Genomic DNA, 25,630 nt, shown 5'->3' with positions numbered 1-25,630 from the left:
GTCATATTCAGTATAAACGGCGGTAGCTTGAGGAGAGGTCGCATTAACTCGTCCAGTAGATGGTAAACAGGTCAGCGTGGGAGTTTAAATAAGCTCAAATCCGATGATGCAACCAGTCATTTCGAGAAAGTTATTAACTACTTTAATCTGGAATTTACCAGTTATTTCTTTAAACAGCAATGTGCCGACATTTTGTTAATGGGACAAATTGGGGTACTTCGAGATATTTAAACTTTCCAGCCAAGATTTCCAGTTCCCCTTTAAAAATTCTACTCTTTAAGAGTAATCAATTGATCCAAGGATCCACACAAATCAACAGCTCGTGAAAATTGGTCTGTTCCAACAACCATCTCACCTCATTCTGTCTGAGTGACCGCAAAGAGGCTAGTGTTCACCGAAATGTTGAAATTGTAGTAATAAAAAGTCAGAAGATAGAAAAACTGGCCTTTATTTAGTCTTTTTTTACATATGGCTTTAGCTTTTCTTTTATTACAAACAAGTTTTATAAAAGATTCCGAAGACTTTTGAATCAACCAGTGGTGGAAAATCATGAAGAGGGTGATGAGACTGCAACGGTTTATTTGCCATCAGAGGCTTCCACGTGGCCACAGCCATAAAGCCGTCAGTAACAGTAAAGAGAAAAAGGTCGTCTACACTCTCCAGCACAACATCAGACAAGGGACAAACCAGGTTGATTAAATGTTCAGTCACAGAAAAGAACGCAAAAATACAAAGCGGACATGATTCCCTTCTCTGTGCCTCACAATGCTCGCGTACAGCACAAGCCCAAACCGTTAGCCCGAACAGCCTTTGATCCCTCAAAAGCGTGACCCTTCCGCCCTGCAGTCGAAATAGATCGCAAAGCAGAGGGCCAGTTCAACATAATGGCTGTGTGTTGTGTGACCTGATGCACGTCAACCGTTTACAATCTCTACACAGGGAACACCATTCGTTAGCCATCACAACAACAAATTTCTAAACATGATCAGTAATTTTCTACATGCCTAAGGACTACAATACAAATCCTTCAGTTATTTGATTCAGTGGAATTAGAAGACAGAATCAGAAGATCAAACACATATTTGAAAAATCATTAACACCGCATTACATTAGATTGCACTGCATCTAGTTTCAGTTTTCAATGATCCACCAACCAACACGTCACATGTTTTCATTTTCAAGACAGGTTTTAAGGTGAAGTCCATCAATGAAGACCTTCAAAGTCCTTGTCACAAAAGGTGTTGCATAAACAGGATATGAAGTCTTTTGCATACAGAGGTGTTCAGAGTGGACCGTCTCATGTCTCTCTCCTGGCCTTCTTCTTCTTTGCTGGTTTGGGAGCTTGGCTCTCCTCAGCCTTTTCTGTGGAAACAGGAGGCAGAGGAAAGTTAGCCATTAGTCACAATTAGTTTTTACCAATCTCAAGAAGCTTTTGGAGTTAAATCCCACAGCAATGTGCTCACTTTGCTGTGTTGGAGCAGGAAGGTTGTTCTGCTTGGCAGTAGGTTCTCCATCAGTTGACTTTTGTGGCACTTGTGTGACGGGGGGTTTCTGGGATACAGTCTCCTTCACTGGTCGCTCCCCTCTCGTCTGTTCAAGAAACAAAAGAAATAGTTGAACTCCAGTTGGAAATTAACTACTTAGCTGACATGATTTATCTAGACGGCTAAACGTCCTGTGGAACCACAGATGTGAGATTCATGAAGAGAATCCTTGGCAGATCATGCCGTCTGTTGGGCTCACCGACCTCGACAGCAGCTGCTCTGACAGGCTGGACAGCAGCAGGATTCTCCTGAACAGGTGACTGCTTCTTCACTGAGACTGCAGGCGCCGGCTCCTTCGTCGGCTCCTCTTCCTTCACAGAACACAAAGAAGAAGAGATTAAATTAAGCCTTCTGGTGAATTCATGGATATTTTAGAACCAGTTTCAATGAATACAATAACTCATTGTTCAACTATAAGAAAGTAGAAAACATTTTTGTATAAATTGGAATGTTAAGACTCAGATTTCACACAAATCTTATAACCAGCTTTCCGATTAATTACGATTAATTTTCTTGGGCTGTTACTGCTACCTGGTCAGCTGTCAAGCCCTCCTCAGAAGCCTTCTTCTTCTTCTTCTTTTTCTTCTTAGTTTTAGCTCCATCAGTTGTGGCATCTCCCTTATCTTTATCATCGTCATCATCTTCCTGTAAACACAGACAACCAAAGAAAGTTCTGTGTATTCAGTCAACTCTGTTCATCGTAACCTTGACCTGCAAAGCTAGAATCAGAGGGAAGAACCAAGACAGCTATGCTGGGATCTGGGCACAGGTTGTCATTTCTAAAATTTCCAAGTAACTTCTATTGCGTTTAGTTTTGTCCCAAACCTGGGCAACAATCAGGTTGACCTTGGCTGGCTCGGGGAGGGTCTGCTCCTGCGCTTGGAGAGGTTCAGGAGTGGGTTCTTCAAAGTTTCCCCAGGCTTCAGAGGGAGCGTTCCAGTCAGAGCTCGGGTCAGCTGAACCACCATCTGAAAAAGCCAGAGACCGTTCATCACAAGTGAAAGGGTAAGGGAGTATCAGAACTATGATTCTGCATAAAAACTAAACAAAGCAGTTGATGCTTACTGAGTCCAGACCACTCGTCGTCCACCCTGGCCTGATTGAGCCATGACAGGTCACTCACAGGCTGAGACTCTAAAAATAAAAACAACAGGTGAAATAAGCAGAACTAACTATGCTTTGAAAAACTATGCCATCTAGTGGGGATTTCCCATGTCACGGCATCAGTTTACACTTACGAGCAGCACCAACTCCCAGGCCAGCTAAAGACACCATGTTCAGCTCTGCTGAGGGCCTTGGCCATGACTCTGAAACACACACACATTTTACAGATACTATGACACAGCTGTTCAACACAGTTAACAAGGAATGAAGAAATTATTTTTAATAAACTGAAGAAAGTCTTTTTTAGCAAACTGAACACTTCCCCACCAGCCTCTGGTGTAATTTTCCTGCAGACAATCTTTTTTTTTTTTACAATATCAATTCTGATCAACCTTTGGAGAGTTATTCTACCAAAATAGCTAAAGGAGAAGGCCAAATGTGTAACTTTACACTGTTGTAACTGGAGCTTGTAACTCACAAACATCTACAGAATTTTTAAAAAAATGTCATTAACTATATCAATCTCCGTGGGCCATGGTAGACAACATGGATGGACACCAAAGCAAACTGTCTGCTGGAAATTTGGAAGGATTATCTACAGGTTAAGCTGGAGGGAAACAACAGCTGTAAAGTCACCAGCAAAGCTATGTACCCAACATCTACATTGCAGCAACTTGTGCAACAAATCTAATGTGATCTCGATGAATAAAACATATTTACCATCAATCCCAGCCCTCCACAGTGGCGCTGGTTGTCTAGATGTTGTCCAAGAGGTTGTCTTTGGAGCAACAGTGTGAGCTGGAACCTTGACTGACAAGTCATTGGCAGCAGGTGCCATCTCCAATGCTGGGCTGCTGTTAGCTACTGCAAAGAAAAAAGCAATTCATGCTCAGCCACAATAAACTGATTAATCTGAAAAGTCATCCAATACTAGAACTCGGCGTGAGTAATTTCTAAATCATAAAGATGAACTCCAAGAACTGAGTCCCAAAGTGAAGCATTTTCTGCTAATTACCTTGAGGAACGACACTGTCACCCTTCTCTGCCTTCACTTTTGATGAATTTCCTGAGAATAAAGAACGTAAAAGGTCAACAAGTGCCATGTTTGCGCTTCATATGGGGCTATCTTGGAAGAGAAAACACATGCACACTCACACACACTTCAGCTACAATGCTTCAGAGATAACTCACTCGAGACCTAATTCCCATAATGCCTGTATATTTAGTCCACCATGACAACAAGAGACCAATGAAAGGCAAAAACAACAGAAAAAAAAGGTTACATGAATGCCAAATTAGGTTGCTTATGTTGGTCCAGAGGCGTTTGTTTTTACAAAGGAAAAAAAACATTTGGCAACCTCTCTACCTCCCATTTTTTAAAAACAGAAGCTACCTTTTTTCTTCTTTTGACCACCAGGTGCAGGGGGTGCTGAAGAGGCAGCTTTGGGCTGCTCTGAAAGAGTGCTGACAGGCGTGTCCCCTCCTCCAGGACTAGCTGAGCCATCACTGGAACTCTTGTCTTTCTTGCGTTGCTCACGTTTCTCCTTGTTGCTAACTTTAGTTTCCCATGTGCCTGAAAAGTAGCATATAGGTCAGACCTTTATGCTGCCTTTAAGAAAACAAACAACAACAAAAATAAATAAATAACCCACAAATCCTAGTAGGATTAGTCAGGAAATATGGTATGGGTTAAGCAGGCTGAAGGAATAGATTTAGACTGTTGATGCCAAATTAATTTTGCTGCGATTTAAAAAAAAAAAGAAAAAAAGAAAAATACAAACACCTTATACATCTAATATTTAATTAAAATGACATCAAAAGGAACACCAGTTAATTAAGTTAATTATTACATATGGTGTTTAATTGGCCTGTTCACTGGACTGCGAGAGACGACCAATAAAAACCTGTGTCAAAGAATGCAGATCACATTAATTTATCACTCTGATCAAAACAAGTTAAATTTAATTCATTATATTTCACCTTCTTCTGGTTCTTTGCCATCAGCAGCTACTGTTTTAGTTTCCTTTACAGCCTGTTTGGCCTTCTTTTTGGACTTCTTTGTCTGCAACAGAAAAATAGGTAACATAAAGCTCAAATGTAATCCAAAGTATGTGTGTGTGTGTGTGATATCTATATGTCTTTACACACAAATACACACACACACTGACTGACAGTCAGTCTAATAGGCTGGTCTATTTATAGGTAGAACTACACCCACTGCCCAAGACTCCATAATTCCTTAAAATGGAATATTTGTATGCACCAATTCCATCTCCTGATATCTTTAAAATGACCCTTTATGACTGCAGAGCTTTCTGAAGCCATACTGATTGTATTTGTGAGCTAAACAAGGTGGAATGAACCTTATGCCGTCATAATTCGGGGGGCTCCCAAAGATTTTGCTGAATCTGCAAGTTGAAAACTGTAACCCAATCTTTGAAGTAAGTTACACCGTGACAAGGTGGTAGAAAGCAAACGTAGCTTTCTCGAACACTGTTTTAAATAAAGATACCAAGAAAGAATTATGCGATTTATGTGTATCACCCAAGTAGAACTGTTAGGTACTGTCTTTAATATAAACATTAATGGGGTCAATAATAGACTAATTAAGGTTCACAAGTCACCGCAATGTGTATGTACCCAACCACATGTTTCTAGCAAATTTTAAATTTACCTCTGCAACCTTTTCAGTCTTGACTTCAGGTGGGGGAGGCTGGTGATGTGGCACTATCTCTTCCGCCTCTATGGCTTCTTCCTGTGATTCAGCAACAGCTCTCCCGTTTGGCTGTGCTTTCTAGAAAAGAGACAGCGAGGAATTGTCAAAATATATTTAAAAAAATAATAAAATTCAAATGTGTTATCAACAAATAATTGACATAAATAACTTACGATAAAGCTGGACAAGCCAGGTCTAAAATTAGTCTGAGGCTAGCGACAGCTTTAGCCATGACATAGGCTACAACTGTCACTGTGGCGTTAGCTTGCAAACTAGCTTGGTTAGCAGCATGGTTTTCGAACTGGGTAGAGGTGTAACTTAAAATTGTTCGATATACGTGCCTTTTCTGCCTTCTTCTTCTTTTTCTTCGGTTCCTCAGATTTGACGGGCTTGCTGACACCACGCTTTACTTCAATTCCGTCGTCCACGGGGCTCGAAACTGGACGTTTTCTAAAGACTGCCCGACGGAGCGAGGCCCACAGAACGACCACCAGCAGCAGCCCGGTGCATGCCGCTAAGAGGATCATCCATGGCGGAATAAGCTCAGGCTTCAGCCCCAGATCCACGCCAAACTCGGTGTGCAGCCACAGCAGGCCTTTCGACAGCAGTTCATTCAGGCGATTTGTGAGCAGCTTGACCTGCTGAGAGGCCGCGTCCTGCCACTGTTCCATTTCTATTGTTTTTTTTTTGTTTACACAGACCGATTAGTCACGCTTTGCTTACCACTATTCCTACGCTAGCATGCAGTACTAGCTAAAAATAACGGAACGACTTCGACATGATGGCAAACAATTATTTCATCCGACAGCAACATTGGCCAACCTAGACAGCTGGCTAACTTGCTAAGTCTGCTAGTGGTGGAACGCTCAACCAAAGCCAAGTAGCCACTAAGCTAGCCAATACCGTTATAAGAAAGTATTGCACTAAGCAGGCCAACACAATGCATCTAGTGAGACCGCGAGTACAGCAGGTTCACCTCATATGGCTCCGTTATGACTGGAGGAGAAATGATGCCTTCATGACGTTAGTAAACTACAGTTTCCTGGTTGTAGATCGCAACTGTGTGTCGTAATAGACTGTGATTATTGCCCACAAAACATAAACAATTATACCCCCCCTCCCCTATCTCTTGTTGTTTTAAATCCACCATATTAAAATATGTATTTCAAGGGCTGGTTACACGAGATAGCTTCGCTTGAGACATGGTAATGAGTCTTGACATTATATGCCGGTGATTGCAGGCAACCCAGTCTCACGGCAGTTCGTGAAACTGTCACGAAATTAAACTGTCAAATTCGTGCTCGCTGCCACGATTTAATAATTTGTTTTCGTGCTAGACTGGGTTGCATTGTATATGCATATAGATATAGTACAATGTTCATCAGCGAAAAAAAAACAAGGTGCCTTAGCCGAATGACACATTCAATAGATTTTTTTTTTCCATCGAGCTTTTCCTAGATGAGATAAGAGTGTCTGAAAAGTTTGCTTATTATCAATATACAAATGTCACGGCCAGAGAGGCCATTATATATCTCAAAACTTCTCAAGGAGAAGTTTGGAGACAAAGAGAACTGTGTTTTAAGAAGGAATGTTGTCTCCCCGTTATCTTTATAGCTCCCCAAATAAGGAGATGCCTCCAAACTCAGGCGATATACCAGACCTGGGCACATGAAAGCTGAAAGCACAGAGGATTGTATGTATGTGCGTGTCACCAAATAAAAGAGCATGGGAGGCAACTCTTGTGAATCTGCAGAGAGAAGGTTCCTATGTTGTTCTCCCCTTGCAAGTAAAATACTGAGGCCTCTGAGGGATTTCTTGGTTTCATACCGTTGTCTGTGAGTGGATTTTTCTAACAAAGTGATGCAATATTTCCTTCCCCACACTGTTAAGCTAACAAAAGTATCCAAGACAGTTTAAATTAAATCACTACGACTACAGGTTCGACTTCTCCTATGCTGAATGGTTGAAACACCGTTTTAAAAAAAGTTGTCTTTGGGTTTCTGGATAATTCTTTACAGCAAACTTACATAAATTCGATACAAAACCCAGGCAAAAATTATGGAATTACCACAACTGGAGAATGTTCGTTTACCCTATTTTTTGTTTTGTTTAAAAAGATCTATATTTTTTTCAAAAAAGGGAGAGAAAAAAAATCAAAAATATGAAACCAAAATGCTTCCCATACCTGAACATTCTAACTTTGTAAAACATATCTAAAAAGAAGAAATCTTTTTTGGGGGTGAGAGCTTGCAAACAAAATGGGACGGTTTGAAAAGGGGAACATACAAGCAGAGCAAGGAAGACGTCAAAGCATCAGGACAGAAAACCCATTGCAATATGCCTTGAAAATAGGAAGGAATGACAAAAAGCAAACGAAAGGGTAAAAACAGAAGGCAACATTTGTGAGCAAACTGAGAAATTAGCTGAGGGAAATTATATATATACAGAATAAATCAAGGTCACAGTGGGATAAAGAGAAGCTGTGGATGAAAGCAGTGTTTTGTGACAAATCACCCATCTGCACTGGGCAAAGAGATGGTGATGCCAGAACTCTTGTTTGGTTCAGGTCTAGTGAAACATTTCTGTGATTAAAAAAATAATAAAAAAAACTGCATAACCTGTAACACTGTATAGAAGTGCTGTATGAGTGTCTGTGTGAACGTGACTTGTGGTGTAAAAAGCCATTCGACTGGTCAACAAGAGTACAATCCATTGAGCCTATCCCAGCGATCATCGGGTGAGAGGCGAGGCACACTCACTTCTCACAATTTTAGAGACACCAATTAACCTAACATCCATGTTTTTGGACAGTGGGAGGAAGCCGGAATACCTAGAGAGAACCCACACATACACGGGGAGGTACAATCCATTTAACTGGGCCAATATTTTCTCTCAATTAATTCCCCAACATCGTTCAGATGTAAAATCAGTTTAAATAAAGCTCAATAAAGATCAAATGAATGCTAACATTCAAAAGACAATACAATCTATGTGCCCATATGTATACTTGCATATGGGCAAAGACACATTCCGTACATAAAATATTCACAAATGCACCTAATAATTATGTCAAGTCGGCTTCTGTGTCAGATCCAGTGTCATAGGGATATCTTTTTGTGTATTTATCAAAAAGGTATTTTCAATTTAAAGGGATATTTAATTTTTTGAGATGGGGTTATGTGAAGTAGTCATGTGTAAACAATGCCTTACCAGGAGTGGACAGCATTCAGAGCATTCTTTCTTTGTAGAGTCAGAAGCTCTTCTGAAAAGCGAGTTACAGTGGCTTGCAAAAGTATACATACCCCTTGAACTTTTCCACATTTTGTCACATTACGGCCACAATCATATATATATATATATATATATATATATATATATCTATATATATATATATATATATATTATTGGAATTTTATGTGAAAGACTAACACAAAGTGGCACACAAGTGAAGTACAAAGACAATTAAATAATATATAAAAATAAATAAATGATTTTAAATTTTTCTTACAAATAAAAAACTGAAAAGTGCAATATGCAAAAGTATTCAGCCCCCTTTTCTCAGAGCACAACCAATTGCCCTCAGAGGTTGCCTGATGATTGCTGAATGATCGAATGTTGACCTAATGACTAAATAATTACCGCCTGTGTGTAATTTAATCTCAGTACAAATACAGCTGTGCTGTAATTGCCTCAGAGGTTTGTTAAGAGGATATTGGAGAGCAAACAGCATCATGTATGCAGCATCAGTCCAAGGAACACACCAGACAGGCCAGGGATAAAGTTGGGGAAGTTTAAAGCAGGGTTAGGCTATAAAAAGATTTCCAAAGCGTTGAACATCTCATGGAGCTCTGTTCAATCCATCATCTGGAAATGGAAAGAGTATGGCACAACTGCAAACCTACCAAGACATGGCCGTCCACCTAAACTTACAGGTCAAACAAGGAGAGCACTGATCAGAGATGCAGCCAAGAGGCCCATGGTGACTCTGAACGAACTGCAGAGATCCACAGCTCAGGTGGGGGAAATCTGTCCACAGGACAAATATTGGGCGTGCACTGCACAAATCTGGTTTTTATGGAAGAGTGGCAAGAAAACCATAAGAATTCCCTTTTGCAGTTTGCCAGAAGCCACGTGGGGTCATAGCGAACACGTGGAGGAAGGTGAGACCATAATTTAACTTTTTGGCCTAAATGCAAAACGCTATGTGTGGTGGAAAGCTAACATTGCACATCACTCTGAACATGCCATCCCCACTGTCTAACACGGCGGTGGCAACATCATGCTCTGGGGTTGCTTCTCCTCAGTAGGCACAGGGAAGTTGGTTGGAGCCAAATACAGGGCAATCTTGGAAGAAAACCTGTTGGAGTCTGCAAAAGATTTGAGATTGGGTCAGAGACCCTAAACATAAAGCCAGGGTTACAGTGGAATGGTTTAAAACAAAACAGATTCACATGTTAGAATGGCCCAGTCAAACCTAAATCCAATTGAGAATCTGTGGCAAGATCTGAAAACTGCCATGGGAGTGGACACGCACCTGGTCCTGGATAGTGGATTATCTCACAGAGAGACCACAGTTTGTGAGACTGGGCGGCTGCACTTCGGACACCGTGTTCTGCAACACAGGGGTGCCACAGGGGACAGTGCTCTCTGCTGTCCTGTTCACACTCTATACATCTGACTTCCAGCATGAGTCAGAGCTCTGCCACATGCAGAACTATTCTGATGACACTGCGATTGTTGGATGTATTGCAGATGGACAAGAGACGGAGTACAGGGGCCTGGTGGAGGACTTTGTGGGATAGTGCAGGCCTAACCATATGCAACTTAACACCTCCAAGGAGGTGAGGACGGCTGGATCTGTGGTGGGCACAGAGCTGGACTTTCTGGTGTCAGTGGCAGAGAGACGGACCCTGGAGAAGACTCTGTCCATCCTTGACAACACACAACAGCCACTACACCAAACTCTGGCGAGACAGACGAGCATGTTCAGCAGCAGGCTGCTGTCCCTGAGCTGCTCCACAAACAGACTCAAAAACTCTTTTGTCCCCCTGGCCATAAGACTATATGTAACTTTTCTCTGGGTGACCAGGGAGGATCATGATTAAATCCATATTCAAATGTATATCTGTTTGCACATGAGCACATTTTTATAAATGTATTTTTTATATACTTACTTTTTTTTTTTTTTTGTAAAAACACTTCACAATTGTGTGCCACTTTGTGTTGGTCTTTCACATAACCCCCCCCACCAAAAAATATATTCATGTTTGTGGTCCTGACGTAACAAAATGTGGAAGAGTTCAAGGGGTATGTATACTTTTGCAAGCCACTGTAAAAGCGACAGAAAACGGAGTCACTAAAAGACTTAAATATTCACCATCTAAAACAAATCATACCTAAAAAAAAAAGTAATTGTCGTTCGAGTGGGAGATAGTTTGTGGATATTTATACTTTATCACACACATATGTTTTCTTGGTCACTACACTTTCTCAATTGAAGAATATCGATGTAGCAACACCACCCACAATGCATTGCAACAGTCAAGGTTACACCAAGTGGCAACATGGACCGTGTTATGCAGAGCCACTCTGTATAATTGTTTGAGGCAAAAGAAATGTTATGTGAATATCTAAAATATACAATGTGCTTTTCTTGTGGCTCATTTCTCTGTCAATTTTAGCTTCAGCTCACCCACTGGGAAATCTGCTCTGCTTCACCTCACAACTGTCTGATACATTTGTTCTTAAAAATGTCCTGTGAACCTGTTTTGGTGCTTCTCTAGTTCTTTTCTTGTTTAATAATATATAGTTACAAATACAATTTGTAAAAAAAGGAATACATAATTTGAATTAAAAAAAAAAGTATTTCGGTGAAAACCTTTTATAAGTTCATTAAAAAGAAAAAAAAAAATATTACATTTACACAAGTATTTAGACCCTGGAGTGGTGGTAAATTAAACTGATTGGACATGATTTGGAAAGGCACACACATCTCTATAGAAGGCCTTACAGCTGACAATGCATTGAATAAAGTTTCGGAAGGCTTTATGGCAGTGGTGAGACAGAAGCCTTTCTTCAGTGTAAAATGCATGAAAGCTGAATGGAGCAGAGTACAGAGATATCCTCAATGAAGATCTGTTCCCCAGCGCTCAGGACTGGGCTGAAGACTCACCCTTCAACATGACAATGGCTCTAAGCACAAAGACAACACAGCAGTGGCTTGGGGACATTCTGTGAATGTCCTACAGCGCTATCAAACATCCCTGGAGAGACCTGAACATTGCTGTCCATGGATCCCCATCCAATCTGACTGAGTTGAAGAGTATTTTCAAAGAAAAACAACAGAAAATCCCCCAATCAAGGTGTGCAAAGATTGTCGTGTCGTACCCAAAGAGACTCGAGACAGTAATTGCTGCAAAAGGTGCCTCAACTAAGTCCTGAATAAAGGGTCTGAATACTTTTGTAAATGTGACATTTTGCATTTAGCAAAAATTCAGTATGGGGTACAGACTGTAGATTAAGAAGAAAAAAATAATTTGTGCGATTGTAGCGTTAGGTTGCAACATAACAAAATGACAGTGTCTAAATACTGTATGCAGGTGTCAGTTTTGTTTCCATTACTTGCCATTTCTCTACTGTCAGCACATAAATGTTTTCAATGAAGACTAAAGACTAAATTTTCAACAAGCAGTTCCTTGAGAACTTTGGTCATGAAGTTTTTTTTTACCACGATTGCTTTGGTCCTTTTCACCCACAAATTCAGAGAATGCAAAGTTAGTGTCATGCATCGGATTGTTTGGAGGCCATATTGTATTTTCTCTTGCTCTTGTTGGTGGCATTTTATACAGACTGACCCTGAATTTTTTTTTTCTTGCACACTGCAGGGTTAGTGTGTTAATTTCTCAATTTCTAATCCTTATAAACAACTGTTAAAGATAACTGCTCTTAGTACGTGAAACGTTTCAACATTAAAATACATATTTACTATCAATAAACTGACACATAAAACACACTACAGAGGACGCCATTAAATTAACACCTCACTGAATTAACTCAAACAAAACCAAATCCAACCAGACAACAATGGCTTTACGCAGAGGTGATTAATGGAAGTGCACTCATTAGAAAGATGGTGCTCCTGTCCAGGGCAGCATATAACACGCCATAACGCATCTTCACGTTCTCAGTGCTAAAGCAGTACTGTAGGGCTCAAGTTTCCTTATTCTTTCCGATGTCTGGCTTGTGAGCTGCACATACGTGTGCGGGAGTGGCGGTCTGCTGGGGGGGGGGGGCTTTTTTTGTTGTTTTTTTATGGACACAAACCGCTGAAACGGTAAAAAGTAAAGAGTTACGGATCGTTTATTTAACAAAGCGAGTACAACGTATTATTTGGACTGCAAAACTAAATCGCTTGTACGTTTGTTCGTTACTGCAAAAGTAATCCAACTACTCGACAAAGTAAAGCAACCAGGGCTCTCAAGTTCTGAATGCAGGCAAGAGCGGGCTTGAATAAGACTCAAACTTCTTTGCAAAGCAACTTAACAACCTTAGTAAATAGGGCTTTAACACAAATACTAAACATTTGAATAGACTTTAGATTAAATGGCCCTATAAAGTGTCACTGTATCAATACCACCAGGAAATCAAACTGGTGGAATAAGGCATATTACAAATTCAGCCGACATAAACCAATAAAATCCCAAAAGCTTAATTTAAACCAAAAGGTATTATAAATGGTTTCATCTGCTGGGGCAACAGTGTCACCTGCACAATGGATTATCTTACACTTATCTTCCATTACAAATAAAATCACAGACGACTTATTTGCATCCAAGTTTATTTTGAAATATCCTACTCCCCCTGTACAAGAAAAAAAAAAAAGGACTTTCCACAAAGGCAGCAGTGAACTGTCAGTGATAGTACTTTTCTAGGGAAGAAAGAAAGAAAGAAAGAAAAAGAAAGAAAAAAATAATCACAGTGTGTCTTTTCTCTTTTTAAATATTTCTACTGCTGTCATCTTTGGCTAGTTTTTTTTTTTTTTTTCCCGCTGATGGCTTTCTGTCGAACCCAATTCCTGGGAAGCAAAAGGTTGAAGCCAATAGAGCAGAGCTGAGGGCTTTACATTTTACAGTGCCAATGCAGGAATGTTCTGGACCATATACCTCTTCATTAACACAAGAGAAAACAGAAACGATAAAAATTGAAATAAAAATAAGCAGTTTGTGTTCACAACACAAACAAATATTACCACATGGGGAGATAGCGACGGTATGTCGAATTTCATAAAATTGCTTGGACAAAAAATAAATCTACAAAAATGGAGCTAGGTAAATATTACACAACAGTAAACATGTTCTTTTTTTTTTGTTTTTCCTTTTTTAAATTTTTGTTGAACCTCTACACGAAACCAAAATTCTTGGTCTTAATGGCTAGCAGGAGTTTTTGTTTGAGTATCTGTTTAGAAGAGTAGAGTGGCACGTAGAGACGTGAGATGCAGGTATTGGCTGTGGGGAGATGCTGGTCGTCTGGAGGCCTGATGGTGATGGAGGGCATTGGCTGGAAACCCTCCTCGCTGGCTGGCAGAGAGGGGCTGGAGGTCCAGAAGTACACCTGAGAAGCAGATAAGGGATTTGTTACATCAGTCACTGTTTTAGTATCTCTCTACTCAAGTCACAGTTCACTGGGGCCGAGGAACAATAAAGGCCCAACAAACAACTGACTGACATTACTAAACGTGTGCTTCCTTATTTGCGTGAACTCCTTCCATAGAAACAGACCTATCACTGAGACGATTCCCGTGCACATCCCAAGTCCTGTTGAACTCTCTTTAAAACGCAGAAGCCAAAATAACATTTTTTAAATTTATTTCTAAATATTGATGCCATTCTTTAAAACAGAAGAGCAGTTGGTTCATTTAGCCTGCAGAAATACCAAAACATTCATTAGTAATGACTTTAAGAAGGAATAAATATTAATGTGTGGAGTGCATGTTCAATCCTTTAATTATCTGACACATCAGATATGCTTAGAGCCGTTGCTTGAGTGTCAGTTCTTGTTGCCTTTATGAGCAGTTCATGTTTTTTGTGGCTGAGCCTACAAACTCTGTCCCAGCAAATGTTGGCTGAAGACGGTACAGAAATATACAGCGTTCCTTTATTAATATCTTTACCTTAGAAACTGTGAAGCCGCTTCATCTCAGAAGGAGATATCTGCCTTCTGTTATTAATATTAGCTCAAGGCTGTCATGTCACAGGAGGGTCTGAATGCATGTTTCTTTGACAAATTAACCAATATCTCAAAGTGTGGTGCAAAATGAGAGAACAGTGAGCTGCTAACTGGACGGACAGAGACAGAGGACAACCCACCCAGTTTTAATTGTTCCCACCCACGTTTTTATGCCTGTGTGAGAGGCTGGAATTAGCTCTCTGCTCAGTCACTCACACACATAACTGGTATTTCCTAAGAGGAATGAGGAGGATTTAAAGGGGAAAAAAACACTCTCAGGCCATATTTTTAAGTTACCCTGGAGCATCACTGTAAAATACTTTTGAATAGTCTCCAAATATGGTCAAAAATGCAACATTTTGAAGCCCTTAGAGCAATAAAAACAATGTTGAGTTAGTTTTATGCTGCAGCAGCAGCTGTGTGCCTCTGTGTTCAGCTACTAGTAAGAGGCAAAGTGAAACTGGTATTGTTGCTGTTAAAAATAGTGTCTTGATTTTTTGGGGGACAATCCTACAGATAATACTAGTCAGATTTTGAGTGCTGGAGATCTAAATGAGAAATGAGGATACCAAGAACAATCACTGAGAGGTAAAGCACCGTTCAGAGAACAGACTTACCAGGTCTTGCCTCTCAGTCATGCTCATCTTCTCCACTATGGACCAAAACCATCGTTTAAACTGGAGTAGTTTGTCTGCATTTTCCCCTGTTGGATAAACAAGTTTTTGCTCAATACGATTCGGTAAAAACCTGAAATAGTTATTCTTTCATCACTGAGACGTGGACTGCATACCTGATTCATCATTGAAGGAAGTGAAGCTGATGAGCATCTGCACGTTGACTTCTCCACAGCCATTAACCAGCAGCCTGAAGTCCTCTGCCGTTAAGTCCTCTAGCGCGTTTTTAGGGAGCACATCCAGCAAACCTTTCCTCATTGCCTTTGAACAATAGTCAGAATTGAAGTAAATGTTCATTTTGATGGCTTGACAAAACATCTGTCTCAAAAAGAAAACGCTGAATTGACAGCCAGTGAAGAAGGAATGAACGTTTCACTTACATGGAGAGGCTGCTCAGCCACCACCAGCATTCTGTGCTCTGCATACTTCCTCACATACTCGTACACATTAAGGGGAGTTACTGGCATGTTGACACCACCAGAAAGAAGCTCCACCTGAACAAATAAAAAGGCATCACCAATCACTTTGTCCCAGTTGATGAATGCATAGTTCAGAAGCTGTTTTCAGACTCTTTGAGTATTAAGACTGTTCGGCTGTATTCAAAATATTTGTGTGCACATTCTCAAAATTTCCCCCCACACACAGTGTGTTACACTAACATTTAAGCTGTAACATTAGGGCGACCTTCCTGTGGGATTGGAATGTAATATGTTGGTCTGTTCACTCTTCAATTCCAAAAGAAAGAAGGAAATACGTGTGCTAAATTTGTTAATTTTGTTTGTCACAATAACGGAACATTTCTAAAACTGTTAGCCTGCCATGTTGGAGCCATCTTTATATTTGTTTGGATGCTCATTACCAAACAATTCTAAAAATGGATTAAATGTAGACATGTTTTGAATAAAGGCAGCATGCAATCTTAAAGTGTTTTACGTCCGATGCTGTCGAGAGCAATCACTTTGAGCAAAGACGCTTCAAATCCTTCTCATCAAAACTTGGTCGGACTGACTTTACACACATCTGCTACACATGCTTTTGTCACCTGCATCAGCCGTGGATTCCAGCTTCTTTGTCATTGTGTCACATAAAGCAATAATAAGTAGTAACAGTCCTTTGTTGTCATCTCCATCAGTCTGGACCACATTACAGTGGACAGTGGACCATTTTTGCTACATAGATGTTTTGTGGTTGAGAAAGTGTGGTAAACAACCGCTTGATGCAGGAGTGATTTGGTGTAAAAAATTTAGTGTTTGCAGGAATTTTTTAAGATTGAGTTGTTTGAAATGGTTTATGGCGTATTTGTTAAGAGTGCTCCGACTGTGGTCCACAGCTGTTAAAACACAGGCTGACCTTCTCAATCAGAAAACCTCACCATTTTTACCCACACATCATAGCACAAACTGAACATGACACTGGTGACGTTTTCCACCTACATGTAAATCTCAGACATTTTTTGATCCCGATTCAAAAATAGAGATGATTGAGCCTTTTTGGTGATGGCTCCTAATCTGTGGCCAAGCTTCGCTTTTCACATAAGAGCCGCCCAGACCCTGGATCATTTTAAAAGATAGCTTACAACCCATTTCATTGAATATTCACTGCAGATTTAGTGACTGTTGATTATATGTATTCAGTTTGCAGAATGCGTCAACTGAGAGTTTTTAAATTGGCAATAAAAATAAACTTTGACTCGACTAATTTGGCAACACAAAGACAACATGGGCCGTTACCTGTCCAGCTCCTTCCTCTTTACAGAGGTCAATAGCGAAGGCCAAATCCATGGCAGCAAATACTGCATCTGCTTCCCCAGCCTGTGAATGGCGGATGAGCTGCCGCAGGCTTTCATACATGACCGGGTCGAAGAATGCAAAGTCATGCCAGTTCACCTGCATCAACAAAAATCATATGAAGTTTTATCAGTATCATTTTGAAGGACCAACCTTTGTGCAGCAGGTTCCAAACATTGCTGTAAATATTCATAACCAGACATATTTTCTCTTACCTTCCTACCAAGCAGCACTTTGATGACATGTCTATTCAATGTAATAGGACAGAGTTCATTCTGCAGCAGACATAACCCCAGTATTCTGGAAAGAAATACAACATTCAACCTTCTGTTTTAAAATGGACTACCTGAGAAACTGAACTGTAATGGTCTTGGTCAGCTCATTACCTGCCAATGTTACGGAAGCAGTTGAGTCTGGCCTCTGTATTTTTGCCAGGCCGAGGGGAATAAAAGCCTCGTTTGCCTGGCTGGTAGAACAGAGGAGCGTTATCATCCCCATCATCTGGGTCATCCAGCTCCATGTCAACCACGCTGCGTGTTGAACCATGACGTTTCCGATTCTCCTGCTGCTATAAACGTTTAAAAAAGACGAGGAGAAGGACTGTTAACAGTCTTAAAAGGAAAAAAAGATTTTCTTATGCCAAACCAACCTAAAGTTTATAAGAAAATGAAGAGCTAGTAAAACAAAGAGTGGAAACATACTGAGTTTACCTGTGCTTTTTCTGGAGCCTCAGGGAGACCCAGATCCAGTATGCTGTCGGCACCATTTTCCCTAAAAAGAGAAATCCCAAAGTTTGAAGTTAGTTTGTAAAACACCAGCGATGGAACGACTTCAATATAAAAGGCAGTACTTTCTGAGGAAAATGAACTCGCTGAAAGGTTTTTGTGTCATTTGAATGAGCACCTAAAGGGTTGCTGTACTTTTGCCTTAGGCCTGTGTGACTGGTGAGATCAATTTACCTTCCGTGTGCAATGAGAAGCTCCATGGCCTCTTCTACTCTGGCTCGGAGAGAATCCTCGCTGGCCAGAAGCAGCAGCAGCTGAGCAGGAGACAGTTCCAGCAACATACCTGTAATTTTACTGGCAAATGCCTGAGAGGACAAAAACATAGTCAACCTTAGTTTGGTCAAAAGAATAAACAAAATCCAAACAAAAACATTAAAAAGAATGCAACTTATCAGTCGCTACAGTTGGATGGACCAACAAAAGCCAGACTGCTGTCTGTAGGATAGACTTTTAGTGCCACAAGTTTCTTCAATGAATCAACCACATGTAAAGTAATGTGGAAAACTGATGGCAACAGAGGACGTTATGGAACAGATTTAATGCAAAACTTCCCCTTGTACTGTCAAGAATTGTTGCACTTTTTAATTAAAAAACAACTTGTTTTGGTGAGACAAGGTTTTAACAAATGCTGGTGGTTTATTACCGGCTGCATTGCGTGAACTCGTGGGTACAGCCTTTCTCCAAGGGCTTGTCTGTGTGCAGGCAGAGGATCAGGCTCATCGCTGGGATTTCCCTCTGATGAAGGCCTGAAAGGCCTGGTGTCTATCGACAGCTGCCTCCTTGAATCTCTATATCAGGGGAAAAACATGAATCATCGTCAGCATCAGAATGTCAGCACAGACATTTTCTCGTCCACATAAAAAGAGGAGGAGTATCAGGGAAGGTTACCTGTCTCGGTCTCTCCGAGATCCTGCTCGAAGCCCTCCACTTCTCCTTTCTCTTTCCCGGTCTCGGTTCCTCAGACGTTGCATTAGATCTGAACAAAATAACATAAGCAACATCATAATATAAGTATAAAGCATTTTGTTTGCCAAAAATATCTCTACAGCATGTTATAGCAACAGTTGTTTTCAGCATCACTCAAGTACCACTTAAGATATCAATGAAATCAATTTCCAGAATATGCAGTAGTTTCTATGTATTGTCATACTTGAATAATAATCGTGATGACACGTACTGCTGGCCTGCATGCCCTTGCTGACACTCTGAACACAGTCCAGGTTGGGCAGCTTGTCGTTGGAGAGGAGGGCCAGTGCGATGGCGGTGTAGAAGCTGCGGGCCACGCCGCTGCCTTCTCCAGGCTCGTCTTTGAAAGTGACCTTCACCCGGTGAACAGCCATGGGTGTGGTGGTGCACCGCCTGCCAAAGTGTGCATTCAGCTGACGCATTGTCTGCTGTATTAACTGGTCTCGATCACGATCTACTTCAAGGGCCAAGTCCCGGGACTGCAAGTTTCTTAGCTTTTCCATCTCCCGTCGGAACTTGGATTCTTTTACCTCGAATCCACCAAGCTCAGTGAGAATCTGGAATTAAAAAAAAAAGAAGGAGTTGTTAGTTGACGCTCTATTACTCAGATGCTTTTATAATTGCAGATTGAATAAAATTGTTCACTAAGATGAGAGAGACTTTCTATATTAGCACAACAGATGAGCACTTCATTTAGTCTGAACATGCTTCTTCATATTTGCTGGTTATGTGGATATATTGAATAGAGTTTTATTTTTATTTCATTTAAAAATAATAAAAAAAAAAAATTATGGTATTAGCTATATTTGGTTTGCAAAGTTAAAATAAAAATTTACCGATCCAGGCTCAGCTCCTACATCCTCCATGAAGACACGACCAAAGAGCTCAAGTGACAGACGCCACCGGCCAAGAAGCATATCATGCGAGATCATCATCCCCATGAAACTGCAGTGAGGCCTGGACAGACAGAGGTCAACCAACATTTCATTCTTTAAACTGATTTTTATAGAAGTAAAAGAAGAAAAAGAAAGAAAAATGACAGCCTGTTAAAAGAGTGCTGGGTTTTACTCTGACAAAGATGAACATTCTCTGTTTTTGAAGGATATTTCAGCTATAACTACAGCCACTTGATCGACTCGCACTCACCTGAATGAAGGGAGAGGCGGACCGTCACTTTCTGTGAGGCCAATCTCAGCGAGTAGGCTGCTTTTCAGTTGGGCAGCGAGGTCATGAGGAGAAGGGCCTGGTTTCGAGGTCTCCATCTCCTGCTCTCCCACTGACTGGTTCTCAGTGCTCCGCTGGCCAGTTTCCATGCTCATGACATTTTTCAGGTTTGCCGAGTAAGACATCTTCGTGGGCAGGATCTGTTTAAGCAGAGTTCAGAGTTGTTCCTTGGTAATGTGTATCTGATATTTGAAGATAATGACGATGTGATGATAGAATGGAAATGGAACAAAGACTATGTTCTGATACCACTGACTGTGAACACAAAAAGACCATGTCTTAAATCTTGCATAGCTTTTTTTTTTTTTTTTTTTTTTTTTTTAAATGTATACTTAAGTGCAGCTACTTCTACATTTCAGTGGTGTTTGTTATGCATTGAACACAGCTGCCAGCGCGTTTGTCCAGTGAGGATGGGTGGTATACCTGAGAGGGGGGGGGTAGAGAGGAGCCCATGTTTACCTCCAGGCAGTTCCTGTCCATGCTTGCCTCAGCCAGGCCTTTGGTTGTCATGTAAGAAGAAGAGTACAAGCCCTGAGAGGGACGCCCGAACAGATCCTCCTTTCTGGCATTGGGCTGGTGAAGAAAAAGCAAAATTGAGTTGAAGCCAAAGAACAGTTTTGGCCATTTATGTTATGCAATGGCAGCTAACAAACAACAGTAACGAGTCTAATTAATGACTGCTCGGAACATGGAACAGACAGACTTCGAACTTGTTCTACTGTTGCTGGACAGAAGGCTCTGCATTTATTTGGTCATTAAAATAAATGACCAAATGGAGCAATTGGATCCAATTGGATCGAGCGATTGGATCGAGCCAGATTGCTCGTAATTTGAGGATAGTTCTCTGTTAATCTCTGATTAACTTACCAGATGAACAGCAACAACAATGTCAGAGCTAATAACTGGTAGCATTTCAGGAATTGTGGCTGATTATCACAAAGTTTCTTCATGTGATTTCTCACATGGCTGTCAAAAAAAACCTCAAAATGTAGTGAATCCAGTTTTAATTTTACTGGGTAACTCACATGCTATGGCTAAAAAGAGTGTTTTCATTAATGGTTTATTTCTTCAGTTTACAATAGATCGCCACCAAATTAAACAACTTTTATGCTCTTTTCAACACTGTCAAAGATGATCACATGCTTCTTTTGTCCTGAGCATGTTTCCACCTGTGCTAAAAGCTGCACACTTGTGATTAGATTAGCCAGGACACATGCTATGACCATGTTTAAACAGTCACAGACGGGCTCAGCTGCAAATCTGACCTGCAGCAGATGGGGCTGGTCTGCCAGTGGAATGGCCTCTGCCAAAGGAACATCAAAGGGGTTGGGTGGGATGCAGCCCAAGAAGGTCATGGAGTCAGAACGGCGGAAGAAGGGGTGGTTCTGACCCGTCTCAGCTGGAACAGGGTCCTCATCCTTGTCCTGCAGAGTGGAACCTGACGTAAAGTAAAAGAGGAACAAAGCTATTCTTAACCCAAACACTGTAATCAAATAAAGTGTATGCCATAGTAAGATATTTGTTTCAAATTGATCATTATTCATTAGTTGACTGTCCTACTTTGATTGGTGTCCTCATCATTTTCGTGCTCAGAATCCTCATTGTCCAAACCAAGTTCCAAAATCTCTCTATTCCTAAAAGTTAAAGATAATAATATGGTTAAAAAGAGGTTGCATGTATTCTAAAAGATGTTTTAATTTATAGTTTAATTAATCAAAAAAATAAATAATGTAGTTTAGGCACAATCACAGAACAATTATGGTGCCCATTTTTCCTCTTTTACCTCTTTCTATCCATCTGTGGCGTATCCAGGGTGGTTTGCTGGTTCATAGCCTTTATCCAATAGATAAGAGCCTGGAAAACATAGGCCACATGTTTCAGCGAGCACACGTCCAAGACAGGAAGCACATCAGAATGCTCATCATTGTGGGAGCGCATCAGTGAAAGGGCGTAGTTCAGGAAGTCGCCCCGTGCTGACATCATGCCTTGACGGGCGGTCAACAGTGTGGCTGCTCTCCTGAAACAGACACGGAACAGGTGAGTCTATGGAGCAAACTATATCGAGTTACATTTTAAAGAACTGGCTCTTATTTATTTTTATTCTTGTTTTTATAAAATGTTCTAACAAATGAATCCACTAATCACATTAAGCAGCGTTAAAAGGAAGTATCATAAAAAGTATACCTGCGCCCTTCCAGAGTGCGGAGGCTGGCCTCCTCCCGAGCCGTCATGCGCTCCCTGCGTGCGGAATGCTGAGAGGCGTGCAGCGGGTGACTGGGATGACCGGAGTCTCCAGCAGATGACAGAGCTGACCCATATCGCAACTGAGCCTCAGTGGAATCCATGATGGAAACCATCCAATTCCATGTGGGAATGAGCTTTTCTTCAACGTAGTTCTGGTAGAAAGAACAAATAGTTGTTTTTAGTCGTAATTTAGTCAATGACATTTTTTTTGAAGATTATGTAAAAGAACAGTGTAAATAAATAATGTGATTCACAGGAATTTAACTCCTGATGTTGAACAATTAAAGCAGTTCTCTGCTGTATTTATGTCTAGATTGATATCTTTATGCTTCTTCAAAAGCATCTTGCTTTTATGTGGCAGTGGAACCCATCTCAGCCTGATCTATAGTACCTGCAGGTTGACCGCATCTTGGTAGGAGAGCTTTACGGCAGCAGGATACTGCGAGTAGACAAGATGGTTATACTTTGGAATCAAACTCATGAGGTCCGATATCTGCCTGATGACAATGCTGTAGGCACGGGCGAGACTGCTGGCTGACGTCAGGTAGCTGCTGGAGTTGCTGGCCTCCAAAGCCGCCGCCGCTGCTGCAGCACTAGAGCTGATTGCACTGGAGCGGCGCAAGTTGGTGGGGTCAATATATATCAAGCCTGTGGAGCTCGCTGTGTGAACAAAAAAAAAAAAAAAAAAAGGTTATAAGACACAGTTTCTAAACTTCAATTCTGTGGCCAGTCTTTCTACACAGTAGTAAAGATTTCAAGTAAGATTGCAAGACAAAAACAAAGAAAAAGACATCGGTTTACTGACCAGCTGTTGTTGAGGAGCTGGACGGAGCACTACCACTCGCCCTTTGGTTGGGGGTGTTTCTAACAGCCCACTGCATGGAGCGAGGAGCCTGGGCTGCACTGTTAGCATGCGAAGCACTTGTAGTCCTTTCTAGTGGCTCATCTAAAAGGAATGTCTCTTGGTCAACATCATCACTCTGACTGCTGCTGCTGTCTGAGTCACTTGAGTCGTTGGACTGGGAGTCATCCTCTGAAAAGAAGGCAGGGACACTGCTGGCACCTTTAGCCGGAAAGAAAAGGGATGAAGAAAACAAGTAACAAAACCAGTTTAATGCTTTCCTGTTTATAGAGGCAGCAATGCGGGTTAGTGAATCACACCACTACAAGGCAGAACAACGCTAATACCACAGTGACAATCGTAAGTCATCAAGTCAAAACAATAGCTGCACTCTCTCGATCAACTTGTGCTAAATACCATATGGTTTCATATTAAATTTTATCTACTTTATTTTTTCCATATCTAAAGATGTCACTGGAGAGAGAATACAACAATGCCTCCCTTGTCAGAACAAAAGTAAATGAAACACCAATATTATTAGTAGGGTAAACACATTTTACATGAATTAAAGAGGTAAAAAACACCAAACCTTTTGGAAATATTACAAGTGGATTAGTTTGTTAATTTGGGTGAAAGACAACGTTTGTGATGATGGAGAGTTTTAGTTAAAAATGAGACACGGTAACAGTGAAATGTGAAAAGGGAGCAAACTGAGGGAACTCTCAGAAGGAAACTGTGTATGCACTTTGCAAATTCACTCTTGCCCTGACATCTGTGTATGCATTGAAGTAAAGAGGAGCTCATACCAAAAATAGGAAATGCCAAGGACACCCTACTGCCTGCAAATGAAATACATTGGGTATTCAGCCAGGGACCATTTTGTCTGCTGTATCATTAGCTCTCCAAATACAAATCCCCACAATCCAAAATGCTGCCCATTAGGCACCAGAAAGGGCTGACTTCATGGAAAAATAAACCATAGTCCATCTATGCGATTTCTTTTAAATGAGCTTTAGGAGCCTTACAAAAACTGGAAAAATTTCACTTGAAAGAGGTGATTGCATTTCCCTAAAACATTTTCAAAAACGACCACTGCTAAACACTGAAGGGAATGTTTTCTAAAGAAAGGGATTTAAAAGAAAATCTTGCATTAGGTTTAAAGTGTCAAATTAAAAACAGCTGTTGACCAACCTGCTTCCGAGCCAGCAGTTGCTGCTGTGACCACGCTCCTGCGGCCACTCGCATTATCCTGATTGCTGTGGTTACTTTCACTGTCACTCTCAGTTTCTGCTGCTGCCAGCAGGTCCAACTCCATATCACTTCCTAAGAGCAGACAAAAAAAACACCATGAGGGTTCATGCATGGTGGATAAGGATTTGGGAAATTAATTAATTATGGGGCCAAACCAATGTGTCCAAATGTACTGCAGTTTCCATGGAAAAGAAAAATGTGTCTCACCATCCTCATCATGCTCATCGTGCTGCCCCTCTGCTTCCACATTTTCCTCGCCCTGTTCCTCTTGGTCATCATGATGGTCTTCCTCACCGGCCACTCCCTCTACAACTTCAACCTGAGCGACAAACAACATAATCAGATTCCAACTAAGAAAATGTTGTGAGCAATCCCAGCCAGAAAGTATAAAGCGGTACAAAAAAACCTAAGTGGAAAACAGATGAACAGCGTCGGTTCAGTTCTGAGAATGTCACTGAAACGCTTGGATCCAAAGTTAATTTTGTTCTTAATGATTTTTTAATGCCCACCTCTTCCACATCTGCTGATACAATGTCGTCCTGCTCCTCGTCTCTTCCTCTAACAGGCTGAGACTGGCTGCTGCGCCGAGGCTGAGGGTTTCTGATGATGTAAGAGGCAGCAGTTTGGCTTGAGCTGGAAACAGATAAAACAAGCCAAGTCATTAGACTAAATGAAACAGAAAAATGTATTTTCCATCATTTGAGACCTTAACCCAGTTTACTCTAACCGTAAGAGCAAAATGTGTTTTTTTTCCCCCCAAATGCAATACAAAAACAACTTTTTTGGACTCCACCTGAGGAGAAAACAAACATAAAACCAACCTGCTGGACTGGTCAGGTGAGGGTCTGGGAGGCAACGGTTCAACAGAGAAAAGCTCCTCGCTGCCCTGGACTGCATCAATGCTGGTGCTGGCCAAAGTGAAAGGAGCTGTAGGTCTTGCGATACCCATTCGCACTGGAACAATCAGCGACTCTGCCACATTGCAAAGCTCTTCCACAGCATAGGGCAGGAGCGCCTGGAAAACACGCCGACATTTCCCAATGGGCTGGGGGATAAAGTTGCTATGTGAAAGGAATCAAGAGGAAGACAAAATCAGTCCTTGTATCAGTCAAGAAAATCCTGTCAAACTGTTGTCAAACGTGTAGGCAAACTGTAAATGCATGTGATGGGATTTGACCTGTCTGAGTTACTTATTTTCAGGTTTTGTCCAAAAAAAAGAAAAATAAATCAAATAATAATTGGATGCAGTGAAAGACACCGGGATGGCTG

At 41.1% G+C, this 25,630-nt stretch overlaps 3 protein-coding genes across 13 annotated transcripts in view; 1 reads left to right on the top strand and 2 right to left on the bottom strand.

Moving 5' to 3' along the window:
* Positions 1-25,630, top strand: part of LOC140316871 (2-iminobutanoate/2-iminopropanoate deaminase-like) — a 114,773-nt gene that overhangs the window by 38,273 nt on the left and 50,870 nt on the right. The window lies entirely within an intron of this gene.
* Positions 433-6,360, bottom strand: LOC140316866 (protein LYRIC-like). Of its 4 annotated transcripts, none has more exons than XM_072394909.1 (13): positions 5,702-6,360; positions 5,323-5,438; positions 4,629-4,710; positions 4,042-4,221; positions 3,664-3,714; positions 3,369-3,512; positions 2,783-2,851; positions 2,610-2,678; positions 2,370-2,512; positions 2,073-2,189; positions 1,748-1,855; positions 1,464-1,590; positions 433-1,362 (listed from the first exon to the last, which is right to left on the bottom strand). In XM_072394909.1, exons 1-13 carry the CDS (start codon positions 6,033-6,035, stop codon positions 1,298-1,300), a joined length of 1,605 nt encoding a protein of 534 aa, XP_072251010.1. In that variant the 5' UTR covers positions 6,036-6,360; the 3' UTR covers positions 433-1,297. The 4 variants fall into 4 exon arrangements, with proteins under 4 accessions (XP_072251010.1, XP_072251012.1, XP_072251011.1 ...); XM_072394911.1 differs by having other exon boundaries at positions 2,076-2,189; positions 5,702-6,359; XM_072394910.1 differs by having other exon boundaries at positions 3,369-3,509; positions 5,702-6,359.
* ubr5 (ubiquitin protein ligase E3 component n-recognin 5) overlaps positions 13,185-25,630 on the bottom strand; it is a 34,599-nt gene continuing 22,153 nt past the window's right edge. For 2 of the 8 annotated variants that reach the window (XM_072394901.1, XM_072394904.1), the window contains exons 34-58: positions 25,183-25,422; positions 24,871-24,994; positions 24,569-24,680; positions 24,302-24,433; positions 23,075-23,332; positions 22,661-22,929; positions 22,210-22,421; positions 21,809-22,042; positions 21,586-21,659; positions 21,291-21,463; positions 20,449-20,598; positions 19,948-20,165; positions 19,638-19,758; positions 18,986-19,358; positions 18,724-18,811; positions 18,479-18,623; positions 18,010-18,140; positions 17,752-17,821; positions 17,437-17,618; positions 17,266-17,350; positions 16,994-17,149; positions 15,644-15,757; positions 15,380-15,524; positions 15,207-15,292; positions 13,185-13,974 (exon numbers count right to left, since the gene is read on the bottom strand). In XM_072394901.1, the coding sequence (XP_072251002.1) occupies positions 13,762-13,974; positions 15,207-15,292; positions 15,380-15,524; positions 15,644-15,757; positions 16,994-17,149; positions 17,266-17,350; positions 17,437-17,618; positions 17,752-17,821; positions 18,010-18,140; positions 18,479-18,623; positions 18,724-18,811; positions 18,986-19,358; positions 19,638-19,758; positions 19,948-20,165; positions 20,449-20,598; positions 21,291-21,463; positions 21,586-21,659; positions 21,809-22,042; positions 22,210-22,421; positions 22,661-22,929; positions 23,075-23,332; positions 24,302-24,433; positions 24,569-24,680; positions 24,871-24,994; positions 25,183-25,422 (4,105 nt within the window). In that variant the 3' untranslated portion in view covers positions 13,185-13,761. The remainder of the gene's footprint in view (positions 13,975-15,206; positions 15,293-15,379; positions 15,525-15,643; positions 15,758-16,993; positions 17,150-17,265; positions 17,351-17,436; positions 17,619-17,751; positions 17,822-18,009; positions 18,141-18,478; positions 18,624-18,723; positions 18,812-18,985; positions 19,359-19,637; positions 19,759-19,947; positions 20,166-20,448; positions 20,599-21,290; positions 21,464-21,585; positions 21,660-21,808; positions 22,043-22,209; positions 22,422-22,660; positions 22,930-23,074; positions 23,333-24,301; positions 24,434-24,568; positions 24,681-24,870; positions 24,995-25,182; positions 25,423-25,630) is intronic. The other 6 variants (XM_072394902.1, XM_072394903.1, XM_072394905.1 and 3 more) reach the window with 6 other exon arrangements.

This window comes from Leuresthes tenuis, unplaced genomic scaffold, assembly GCF_036924035.1.
Source record: "Leuresthes tenuis unplaced genomic scaffold, fLeuTen1.0.hap1 SCAF_10, whole genome shotgun sequence".
Lineage (NCBI taxonomy): Eukaryota > Metazoa > Chordata > Actinopteri > Atheriniformes > Atherinopsidae > Leuresthes > Leuresthes tenuis.
This window is presented reverse-complemented; position numbering and strand designations above follow the sequence as displayed.

Excerpts from the sequence above, each read along its gene's own strand:
- LOC140316866 (XM_072394909.1), bottom strand. The coding sequence starts at position 6,035 with ATGGAACAGTGGCAGGACGCGGCCTCTCAGCAGGTCAAGCTGCTCACA. Across the intron at positions 5,439-5,701 it reads GAAGAAGGCAGAAAAGGCAC|CACAGCCAAACGGGAGAGCT; the intron begins GTATATCGAACA and ends TTTTCTAGAAAG. Across the intron at positions 2,190-2,369 it reads TCAACCTGATTGTTGCCCAG|GAAGATGATGACGATGATAA; the intron begins GTTTGGGACAAA and ends CTGTGTTTACAG.